Source organism: Pseudophryne corroboree, chromosome 6, assembly GCF_028390025.1.
Source record: "Pseudophryne corroboree isolate aPseCor3 chromosome 6, aPseCor3.hap2, whole genome shotgun sequence".
In the NCBI taxonomy this organism is placed as follows: domain Eukaryota; kingdom Metazoa; phylum Chordata; class Amphibia; order Anura; family Myobatrachidae; genus Pseudophryne; species Pseudophryne corroboree.
The window spans coordinates 160,159,592-160,171,616 of NC_086449.1; the positions used below are offsets into that span (position 1 = coordinate 160,159,592).

The window sequence follows — 12,025 nt, forward strand, 5'->3', positions numbered from 1 at the left end:
TGGGAGGGAATATTCCATCAAATATAGGCTGGACTGTAACAGCAGATTTGTTGTTTACATTTTGAGATGCCCATGCAACCGTCTGTATGTCGGAAAGACTAGTAGAATGATGAAAGAACGGCTCAGCCAACACCGCTCATCTATCAGTGCTTAATTGCCACAGACACCTCAAAAGACTTTACTAACTTACCGGTCGCAAGACACTTCAAGGATGCACATCATACTGTTAACCAGCTCAAATGTTGTATCATTGATCACATACCGCCCCTACAACGTGGGGGTGATCGGGACAGAATTTTGCTACAACGAGAACTACAATGGATACACAGACTTAATTGCCTTACTCCGATTGGCCTCAATGAAGATTTTCGTTTAGGTTGTTTCCTGTGACATATTATAGTGACTTTTTGTTGGACTCTGCATTCCGCTGTTTGGTTTAATTTTCTTAGACACCGCCGTGTGTCCTGTCATTGATGTTCTTTGCATGCTATGTGCTGTCAGACACCGCCGTGTGTCTTTATATATCTAGAGACTCGATTCTGACAGGTCCCCACTTCACTAGCAGTGACACCTTTCCTTTCACCCTCGCTTTCAACATCCACCATGCAGACCCTCTCTTGCTCACTATGTGCAGCTTATTGTCCATCTTTGGTGTTGTATTTAGCAGTATCAGATTCCAGCTGCCTATATGGGATTCCCCAGTAGACAACATATGTTGGTCTAGTGATATTTACAGCCATACCACACTGGCAAACGTCCAATTCCAGCTGATCTTGGAAACTAAGCAGTGTTGGGCCCAGTCAGTACCAGTATCGGTGACGATCTGGGAATACTGGGTGCTGTACATCACTCACTTAATACCACAAGGCTGCGGACATTGTGCATTCTGTGGGTTTTCTCCCCAATAGGGCAGTTTGGATTCTTTTTGCACATATATTCTTATTTATATTGATTGCCGTAACAAGTGGGCATTGCTTTGCAGTAGGTTGTTTTGAGGGTTGTCCTTGTGTCACCTGCTATTATTTCTATTAGACCTGTCATTCCTTCCTGCTTTTTGCACCCTGCACTTTCTAGCCAGCACTTTCAGGGAACCCTGCTCTGCTGAGCTTCAGCACTATTCCTTTTACTTTTTTAAACACATCACTTCATTTCATTCACTTCTGTTTTGATATACAGCGTCCTTGCAATTCCCCTCACTATCAGCATGCCATTTACTAGTCAGGCTGCTGAGACCACTCGCCGCACGTTTTGCCGCGCTCCGGAGCCGTTGCTATGCATGATACCAGGTTTGTTTAGCTTAGTTACCAGTGTCATGGAGTGGGAGGAGACAGCAGGGGATGCACTAGACATGCCCCGACTTGTCTCAGCCCATGCCCTGATGCTGCTGGGTTGATTGTGGGGCCATTTGAGGCTTATATTTCGTGTTCTGACAACAGTGCGGTTAGCCCCTGAGGAAGACCAGTCGGTTGAAACAGCTGTCGGGCTGTGTTTGCTGTATTTGCTGTACTTCACCATGCCGTTTGGTTAAGGAATAAATCCTGCTTTTCTTTCATCCACACGTGAGTGCTGGCTTGTCTACTTTTTCTGCATCGCTGGAGAAGTGAGTGTTTTATATATATATATATATATATAAAAATATATATATATACATATATATACGCGCATGCATGCATACATACACGGACCCCCCCCCCCCCCCCCTCCCCCCCATGAAAATCCTATGTTTGCCACTGGGTTTCCTCCCACAATCCAGAAATATACTGGTAGCTTTATTGCCTCCCATCAACATTAACCCTAGTGTGAATGTGTGTGTACTGTACATGTGACAGGGAATATAGACTGTAAGCTCCACTGGAGCAGGGACTGATGTGAATGGCCAAATATTCTCTGTAAAGCGCTGCGGAATATGTGTGCGCTGTATAAATAACTAGTAATAAATAATAATGTAAAGAGGTGTCAACTTTATTACATCTTCAGCTCATCTTCTCTCGAACAAGAGATTGCTTCGTTAATAAATGACAGTGTATGGCATAGCTGGTACAAAGAGCTGACGCTTCCACTGTAGCTCTGCTACACCTTCCTTAACTCTGTACTTCTGGACCAGGTTGTCTTCATACTATCCCTGGAATGCTCAGGTGACCAGACTTGGTGACCACTCGCTCGCAATTAAGGGGGCCTTACATTTATAACAACAAGGGGCATACGTATGAAAGCTTGCAGAGAGATAAAGTGGAGCGAGATAAAGTACCAGCCATTCAGCTCCATTCTGCATGTTACAGGCTGTGTTTGAAAAATGACAGTTAGGAGTGGATTGGTTGGTACTTTATATCTGTCCACTTTATCTCTCGCCATGATTTGATACATAAGCCCCCCAGGTTCTCTACAATAGACACAGATGAAACACTGATGACACATTTATTAATGTTACTGCAAAGTGCTTTATTCAAAGGGGAAAGGGAGCTGGGCAATTAATTCAACATTTCCTGTCGCAAAAATTCACATTTGTTAGATAGAAAAACACACAGACATGACATATAATTCAGAGGCTCAGCACATACAGTTTAGCAATATTACAAAACACTCACATTAGTCAATTCATTAATACACAGGGCCATTAAGCCTGTCAAACCCCTTGGCTAAATACAGCAACATCAATCCAGCAATGTGTCTCTAAGTACTACAATACTTCTAGTACTTTATAGTGCTTTGGCTGTCATCAGGGACAGTTACCTCACAGAAGGCGCCAGCAGTACTTCACAAATAACTCTTACAGTGCATTATTTCATTCTTTATAAACATTTTAGTGGTGTTCAAAGTAGGACAGGGCCCCTAACTCATAGCCACCAAGAGACCAGGGCACCCTCTGTAGAAGCTGCATGCTGCCAAGTGGGAAGGGTCATTGCTACAACTCCTGGACCCCAAGAGAAGCCTGATAACTTTGTAGCTGCCTTCCTCTGTGCGCCCCAGTCCTGAAAGTGATGTGGGCAGCCGTATGTGGATTGAGATGAGAAGATCTTAGATGATATCTTAGATGGTCCTGCAGTTTGAGTATACAGTATCTTGTATTTGCATGGGCCTTTTAGCTAGGCTTGTGTTGTATCAGAACAGACCATTCAGTTCTCTCCTACATGAAGAGACCCTCAGTACCTTCTGGACAGGTAATGGAAATCCCCACACACCAGTTGCTCTTTCTTGCAACATTCAAAACACTATGAGGTTGGTTCAATAAGTAAGGTAACAAGACTGTTGGCCTAATTCAGACCTGATCGTAGATGTGATAAATTTAGCACATCTACGATCAGTCACACAGACATGCGGGGAGACACCCAGCACAGGGCTAGTCTGCCCCGCATGTCAGGCCCGACCCCCCCGCACAAGTACAAAAGCATTGCACAGCGGCGCTGCTTTTGTACTTGAAGAGTAGCTCCCTACCAGTGCAGCTCCTGCGTGCAGGCAGGAAGCTACTCGTCGCTGTGAGGGTCGCAGCGGCTGCGTGTGATGCACGTTCCAGGCATGCCGGCATTTCCTGGAACGCGCCCCTAAAACGGCGGGCAAATGCTGCCAGCCCGCCCAGCGAACGCCTCTGCCTGTCAATCAGGTAGAGGAGATCGCAGGGCTGAGACGGCCGTCAGCTGCCTGGAATGCACCGGGGCACTGCGGCACCAGCGCAGTTCCGCCCTGATCGGCTGCTGTGCGCAAACGCACAGCACTGATCAGGTCTGAATTAGGCCCTATGTGTAATGTTCTCTATTTCCTACTAATTTTCCGGCTGGCCAGAGCTGGTAGACCACTGCTTCCTCCCACAGACATTAGACTGCGCCTCATATCAGTCATACTGTCCCAAAATCAGTTGTAAGATGGCAGGGCTGGTGAAAATATGGCCAAACATTGAGGTGTGTAGTGTTATCAGATTTCTGCATCCTCTATTGTGACACATCGAGGGCAACTCATCAGAAACAACCTGGATTGCTGCGAACAGGCATAGTATTGTGAACGATAACGCCAGGCCACACTCAGCCAACTGCACGTGTGAGTTACGGCGATGCCATTGGAAGGTACTGGGCCATCCTCCCTACAGCTCTGACCTGGAACCAAGTATTTCCATCTCTTTGGACCATTGAAGAAGCACCTGGGTGGAAGGCGATTGGCCATTGACAGTGAAGTTCAGCAAGTCATCATGTCCTGGCTTCAGGCGCCTGACACTGATGTCTTCCATGCTGGGACAGATAGATTGGTGTATCATTGGAACAACTGCTTAGACAAGTATGGGGACTACAGAATGTGGAAAAACAATCTGTACCAAGGCCATACTATTGATTATACTGTACGTATGTGTACGAGCTGAATACATTTATGCGATGAGAGGTCTTGTTACCTCATATATAATGAAACACGCTCGTATATTGAATGGGCATTGTCCTCACAACATAATAGACATACCTGCATTTTATTTACACATTGTGCTTTAAAACTGGACATTTTACACCTCTCTGCAGTTTTCAGACATTATGGGCTAGATGCATCATCGCTTGGAGAGTGATAAAATGGAAAGTGATAAACTACCAGCCAACCAGCTCCTAACTGACATTTTTCAAACAGGGCCTGTGACATGGAAGTTAGGAGTTGATTGGCTGGTGCTTTTTCTCTCTCCAATTTATCACTCTCCAAGCGATGATGCATCTATTGACTCTGAAACGCATTGTGCCTGCATCACCATAACCCATAGTCCTTAGCTCCTGACTGACCTGACTATGCTGGTGGGGAGAGGAAGCCACTTTTTCCAAATACATTCATGGGGTTTTTACAAACCTTGCAGTAATTTGGTCTCGTGCTTATTCAGCATAAAATACTTGGTCCATTTCTGTTATTAAAAATATAATCTGACCTCCTGTAACCTTTTTCCATTAAGTAAACGGTGTCCTTTCTACGCCTGTTGTACAGCAATGTGGTACAATTTTACTTACATTATGTAATGTAATACACAAAGATCACAGGACAGCAAACTGAAGGCTGTGTATCCATTCTTTCCTGTTTCCTGGAAGCAATGCAGTACTACTTGAATCAATGAGTGATTGGAAGCATTACAATGCAGTGCAGAACCCCTCCGTTAATAGAGAGCTGAAGCAGAATGGCGTTCCATTGAGAAATACATTCCTTAGCGGATACCTTCCTTGTTGTAGTAACTGGCTGAGGGAGGCTCGGAGGCACGTGACCGGGGCTCATTCACGGAATGCAGACATCTGGGGTCTATATGGTCGCAGGGCAGTTTACCATATCATGCAAGCGCTGCTCAATTAGCATACGGAGAGATGTGTACCTGTAATACAAAAAAAGATCATCTGTAACATAATTATAAACATACAGTATGCACATTAACAAAACTATGGTACCACTTCATTACAAGAAGCACCATAACAATACTTAGAGACTAGTGAAATGCCAAAATGTTACTCAAAATATTTGTCACATTTGGCAATGGAATCTCGCACATTTGCTGCTATAATTTAGCCTCAGATTCAGCAAAATGCATCTTTACAGCAAAAGTGTGACATTTACATTTTGGTGAATTGCAAAGCGAAAAGCAAATAATTGTGTTACAGGAACGTCGCCTCACTTCAATACCATGTGTTTCACCATTAAACTCAATTTGCGCAAACTTTGGCAGAGATTTTGCCCACGTCTACTTGAACCCAGTTGCTAAGTCTATATAAAGTAAAGCAAAGACAGCTAAATAATTAGAATATCCACTGTATTATAAATATCATCAAAGGAGAGAGTCCTAAATAGTCTCTGTTACTATTTAAAACGAAGTTGGTTAGAATCACAAACTGTCATGGACAGTGCAAGTCTCAGATATGTAAAGTACAGGATTCACAGGTGGCAGATTTACTGTATTTACAGTTACTTATATAGCGCCAGCATATTACATTGCATAATACAGCTGAGAACAAAACAGTAATAAAACTGTAATAAAACTGGGTATTAAACAAAAAGGAAAGAAGGCCCTGCAGGAATGCTTATAATGTGTAAAGAAATAGGAAAACTTCTATAGGTTGAGTATCCCTTATCCAAAATGCTTGGGACCAGAAGTATTTTGGATATCGGATTTTTCCGTATTTTGGAATAATTGCATCCCATAATGAAATATCATGGCGATGGGACCCAAGTCTAAGCACAGAATGCATTTATGTTTCATATATACCTTATACATACAGCCTGAAGGTCATTTAATACAATATGTTTAATAACTTTGTGCATTAAACAAAGTTTGTGCACAATGAGCCACAGAAAACAAAGGTTTCACTATCTCACTCTCGCTCAAAAAATTCTGTATTTTGGAATGTTCCGTATTTTGGAATATTTGGATATGGGATACTGAAGTGCTACATATTCCACATTGGTCCAGCCAGAATGCAGAGGTTTTTGGTGGGCTGTATGGTCCGGTCACACAGCAAGAGTGGCCTGGTGTCAGTGGCATGTGAAGTTACATATGTATAGTTATGTGTGAACTGTATAGAGGGCAGGTTATTGAGTAGAATAGTTTATGGGGGTTATGTGGGTAGTTCAGGGATATGATCAGCTTGTCAGAAAAGGGGAGTTTTCAGGGAAAAGAGGATAGAGGAAAGTCTTGATGTGCGCAGGAAGGACATCCCACACAAAATCCCTGCAATCATCCCGAGGGTCAGGATGCTGACAGTATTTAAACCTTACCCCTACCCCTAACCCACCCCTCCGGCAGCTTAACCCTAACCTCCCCCACCTCTGCAGCCTATCCCTAACCCTCCCCCTAGTGCCTAACCCTAATCCTAACCAGCAAGATTCTGATAACCAGGATTCCTCTGTCTGTATTCTGTCAGGGTCCCTACTGCATCCCCCACAGAGCAGCCCAACTAAAAAGTCCTGTACCATGACGGGAGCCTGGAGTGTGGCTGAGAGACACAGATCTTGCGCAGATCGGAAGGGTTGATCTGCGAGATATTTTGAGATAAGCAAAGAGATGTATACTGTGTATCTAAGCTGTGTAGTTTGGTTGATAGCCTTATATGTAAAGCTGCCCATACACCTAAAGATTTATTGTCAGATCTGGCTGGTTGGAATGAAAATCTGGTAATGGATGAGAGCAAATGACACAAACTGTCGTTCAGACAAATTGGTTAAATCAAATGAATTTAACCAATTTGTCTGATTGACCATTTTTGTCTGTTTTCCAGTGTGTGGGAGCAAGTGATCAAATGTAATTTGATCTCATCTATTACCAGATTTTCATTCCAACTAGCCAGATCGGACAATAAATCTTTAGGTGTGTGGCCAGCCTTAGTCGAAGACTCAAAGTATATCATATTGAATGTGGGAAAATATAGTCAACCAATGTACTGTAGGTACTCAGGGGCAAATTCATCATCCTTTAAATGTCACAATTTTTACATTCCCCAGGGAATGTAGAAATTGTGACATTCATCAAACTCCGAAAAAGCATTTTTTTTGGAATTTGAAAGGGAAACTGTTCACCACCCTAAGATGGCGAACAGCTTCCCTATTGTGTGCTCAAGCTGCCTGGCAGCTTGTGTAACAGCATATGTAGTGGAGGGATCTATTCAGATCCCTCACTGCTGTGCTCTCTTCCCACTCTGGCCGCAGATGGGGGGGTGGTAGGGGGTGCAGCCGCAGACACAGGGTGCCAGCAAGGGGGTGCGGGGGGTGCCGTGCAGCAGCCGTCCCGCCCCGGGACAGATTATACATGCCGGCAGTGAGGGGGAGGGGGTGTGGCACCGCTGCAATGAGTGTGCACCAGCGGCAAGTCCCGGGAGGAAATCAGGTGCCGGCAGCGGGGCATATTATATATGTGAATATATTATATACATATATTTATATATACATATATATAATTATTCACTTTCTTGTTCGGGTGCTGCGCATGCGCAGCATGAAGAACAGAGGAGACAAGTGTGCTGAAGAGGGGAAAATTATCACTATCCGAAAGCTGTCTTCTCAAAAAGGCCGGTTTTTCGGAAGTGATAATTTTCTCATGAGGGCATATTGAATACTGAAAAAAATGTAAGAGAATTCAATGAGAATTGAAAACTAAAATTAATCATTGCACATTTTTTTCATGATGAGCATGCCTCTAACAGAGCAGAGCAGGAAAACATGTTGCGAGAATGATCAGTCTAGCAGCTGCATTCAATCTAGACTGTAGTGGTGAAAGTCTGTTTATGGGAAGATCCGCAAGGGAATTATTGCAATAAATGCGAGAGAAAATTGGTGCATGAATTAGAGTTTTGCAGCAGCTTGTTTAAGATATAGGTGTATTCTGGATGCGTTTCACAGATGTGTATATCAGGATTTGGATAAAGAGTCTGAATGTGGGGAGCAAAGGGTAGTTCTGAGTCAAGGATGACACCTACTGTAGGCAGCGTGCTTGAGAGGTAGAGTTTGTTATCAACAGTGGTCCAGATATCAGATAGGTAACTACTGTACTATTGGCCGGTGGAAATATTTTTGACTCTGTTTTGAAAAGATTGAGTTTGAGATGGAGAGATGATCTCCAGGTTCGTAACTAGGAGTGTGCCCAGTGTCGGATTGTGGCATGAAGGGCTCACCGGGGAAATGCAGTGGTAGGGGCCCATTCTTAGAGGCTTGGCTAACCATTAGTTCATGGTCTGGGCCCCTTGATAAATAATATATATAGTAAATACTGCTAGTGCATGCATGATAATGTACCGGATTAATAACAGCAAAGCACTGTAGAATATACACCATAGTCCTGTGCAGTATAATGTAACATATTCATAATGTATTACTGAGAGGGTGGGCACCCAGGCAATGGGCCCCACCGGTGATTTCCCCTGTACCCCTATGGGCCAGTCTGTGCCTGGGTGTGCCATGCACTTTGCCTCCTATAAGTACAGCCCCTGGTAGTATCTGGAGGACCCTCCGGGCTGGGCTGCAGTTCCCAGTGCTGGCAGCCCCGCCCCATATGCGTGGGATCATGCACTCAGGGATAGGGCCGACACCGAGCACTTAGAAGTAGTGATGAGCGGGTTCGGTTCCTCGGAAACCGAACCCCCCCGAACTTCACCCATTTTACACGGGTCCGAGGCATACTCGGATTCTCCCGTATGGCTCGGTTAACCCGAGCGCGCCCGAACGTCATCATCCCGCTGTCGGATTCTCAAGAGATTCGGATTCTATATAAGCAGCCGCGCGTCGCCGCCATTCTCACTCGTGCATTGGAAATGTTAGGGAGAGGACGTGGCTGACGTCCTCTCCGTTTATTCATTGTTGATGCAAATATTTGTGCTTGCTTATATCTTAATTGTGGGGACTGGGGAGCAGCTGTATTATTAATATAGGAGGAGTACAGTGCAGAGTTTTGCTGATCAGTGACCACCATTTTTATCCGTTCTCTGCCTGAAAAAAACGCTCCTTATCTGTGCTCAGTGTGCTGCATATATCTGTGCTCACACTGCTTAATTGTGGGGACTGGGGAGCAGCTGTATTATATAGGAGGAGTACAGTGCAGAGTTTTGCTGACAGTGACCACCAGTATACGTTGTCTGCCTGAAAAACACTCCATATCTGTGCTCAGTGTGCTGCATATATCTGTGCTCACACTGCTTTATTGTGGGGACTGGGGACCACCAGTATATTATATAGGAGGAGTACAGTGCAGAGTTTTGCTGACAGTGACCACCAGTATACGTTGTCTGCCTGAAAAACACTCCATATCTGTGCTCAGTGTGCTGCATATATCTGTGCTCACACTGCTTTATTGTGGGGACTGGGGACCACCAGTATATTATATAGGAGGAGTACAGTGCAGAGTTTTGCTGACAGTGACCACCAGTATACGTTGTCTGCCTGAAAAACACTCCATATCTGTGCTCAGTGTGCTGCATATATCTGTGCTCACACTGTTTTATTGTGAGGACTGGGGACCAGCAGTATTATATAGGAGGAGTACAGTGCAGAGTTTTGCTGACCAGTGACCACCAGTATACGTTGTCTGCCTGAAAAACACTCCATATCTGTGCTGCATTGTAGTATATAGTAGGAGTACAGTGCATAATTTTGCTGACCACCAGTATATAATATATAGGAGTACGGTACAGAAGGCCACTGCTGTACCTACCTCTGTGTCGTCAAGTATACTATCCATCCATACCTGTGGTGCATTTCAGTTTTGCACAGTTTGCTGACCACCAGTATATAATATATAGCATTACGGTACAGTAGGCCACTGCTGTACCTACCTCTGTGTCGTCAAGTATACTATCCATCCATACCTGTGGTGCATTTCAGTTTTGCACAGTTTGCTGACCACCAGTATATAATATATAGCATTACTGTACAGTAGGCCACTGCTGTACCTACCTCTGTGTCGTCAAGTATACTATCCATCCATACCTGTGGTGCATTTCAGTTTTGCACAGTTTGCTGACCACCAGTATATAATATATAGCATTACGGTACAGTAGGCCACTGCTGTACCTACCTCTGTGTCGTCAAGTATACTATCCATCCATACCTGTGGTGCATTTCAGTTTTGCAGAGTTTGCTGACCACCAGTATATAATATATAGCATTACGGTACAGTAGGCCACTGCTGTACCTACCTCTGTTTTGTCAAGTATACTATCCATCCATACCTGTGGTGCATTTCAGTTTTGCACAGTTTGCTGACCACCAGTATATAATATATAGCATTACGGTAGAGTAGGCCACTGCTGTACCTACCTCTGTGTCGTCAAGTATACTATCCATCCATACCTGTGGTGCATTTCAGTTTTGCACAGTTTGCTGACCACCAGTATATAATATATAGCATTACGGTACAGTAGGCCACTGCTCTACCTACCTCTGTGTCGTCAAGTATACTATCCATCCATACCTGTGGTGCATTTCAGTTTTGCACAGTTTGCTGACCACCAGTATATAATATATAGCATTACGGTACAGTAGGCCACTGCTGTACCTACCTCTGTGTCGTCAAGTATACTATCCATCCATACCTGTGGTGCATTTCAGTTGTGCGCAGTATATATAGTAGTAGGCCATTGCTATTGATACTGGCATATAATTCCACACATTAAAAAATGGAGAACAAAAATGTGGAGGTTAAAATAGGGAAAGATCAAGATCCACTTCCACCTCGTGCTGAAGCTGCTGCCACTAGTCATGGCCGAGACGATGAAATGCCATCCACGAGAGAGAGCATGTAAAATCCAAAAAACAAAAGTTCAGTAAAATGACCCAAAAATCAAAATTGAAAGCGACTGATGAGAAGCGTAAACTTGCCAATATGCCATTTACGACACGGAGTGGCAAGGAACGGCTGAGGCCCTGGCCTATGTTCATGGCTAGTGGTTCAGATTCACATGAGGATGGAAGCACTCATCCTCTCGCTAGAAAAATGAAAAGACTTAAGCTGGCAAAAGCACAGCAAAGAACTGTGCGTTCTTCTAAATCACAAATCCCCAAGGAGAGTCCAATTGTGTCGGTTGCGATGCCTGACCTTCCCAACACTGGACGGGAAGAGCTTGCGCCTTCCACCATTTGCACGCCCCCTGCAAGTGCTGGAAGGAGCACCCGCAGTCCAGTTCCTGATAGTCAAATTGAAGATGTCACTGTTGAAGTACACCAGGATGAGGATATGGGTGTTGCTGGCCCTGGGGAGGAAATTGACAAGGAGGATTCTGATGGTGAGGTGGTTTGTTTAAGTCAGGCACCCGGGGAGACCTGTTGTCCGTGGGACGGATATGGCCATGGCATTGACATGCCTGGTCAAAATACAAAAAAAAATCAGCTCTTCGGTGTGGAATTATTTCAACACAAATGCGGACAACAGGTGACAAGCCGTGTGTTGACTTTGTCAAGCTGTAATTAGGGGTAAGGACGTTAACCACCTCGGAACATCCTCCCTTATACGTCACCTGCAGCGCATTCATCATAAGTCAGTGACAAGTTCAAAAACTTTGGATGACAGCGGAAGCAGTCCACTGACCACTAAATCCCTTCCTCTTGT

General features: G+C 44.5%; 1 protein-coding gene and 1 pseudogene across 1 annotated transcript in view; one reads left to right on the forward strand and one right to left on the reverse strand.

Annotated features, from left to right (window-relative positions):
• The first annotated feature begins 728 nt into the window (after window positions 1-728).
• LOC134939180 (5S ribosomal RNA) lies at window positions 729-848 on the forward strand (annotated as a pseudogene).
• A 1,566-nt stretch (window positions 849-2,414) lies between these two features.
• RASSF2 (Ras association domain family member 2) overlaps window positions 2,415-12,025 on the reverse strand; it is a 104,842-nt gene continuing 95,231 nt past the window's right edge. The window contains exon 11 of the mRNA XM_063932052.1: window positions 2,415-5,317. Coding sequence (XP_063788122.1) covers window positions 5,248-5,317 — 70 coding nt within the window. The 3' untranslated portion in view covers window positions 2,415-5,247. The remainder of the gene's footprint in view (window positions 5,318-12,025) is intronic.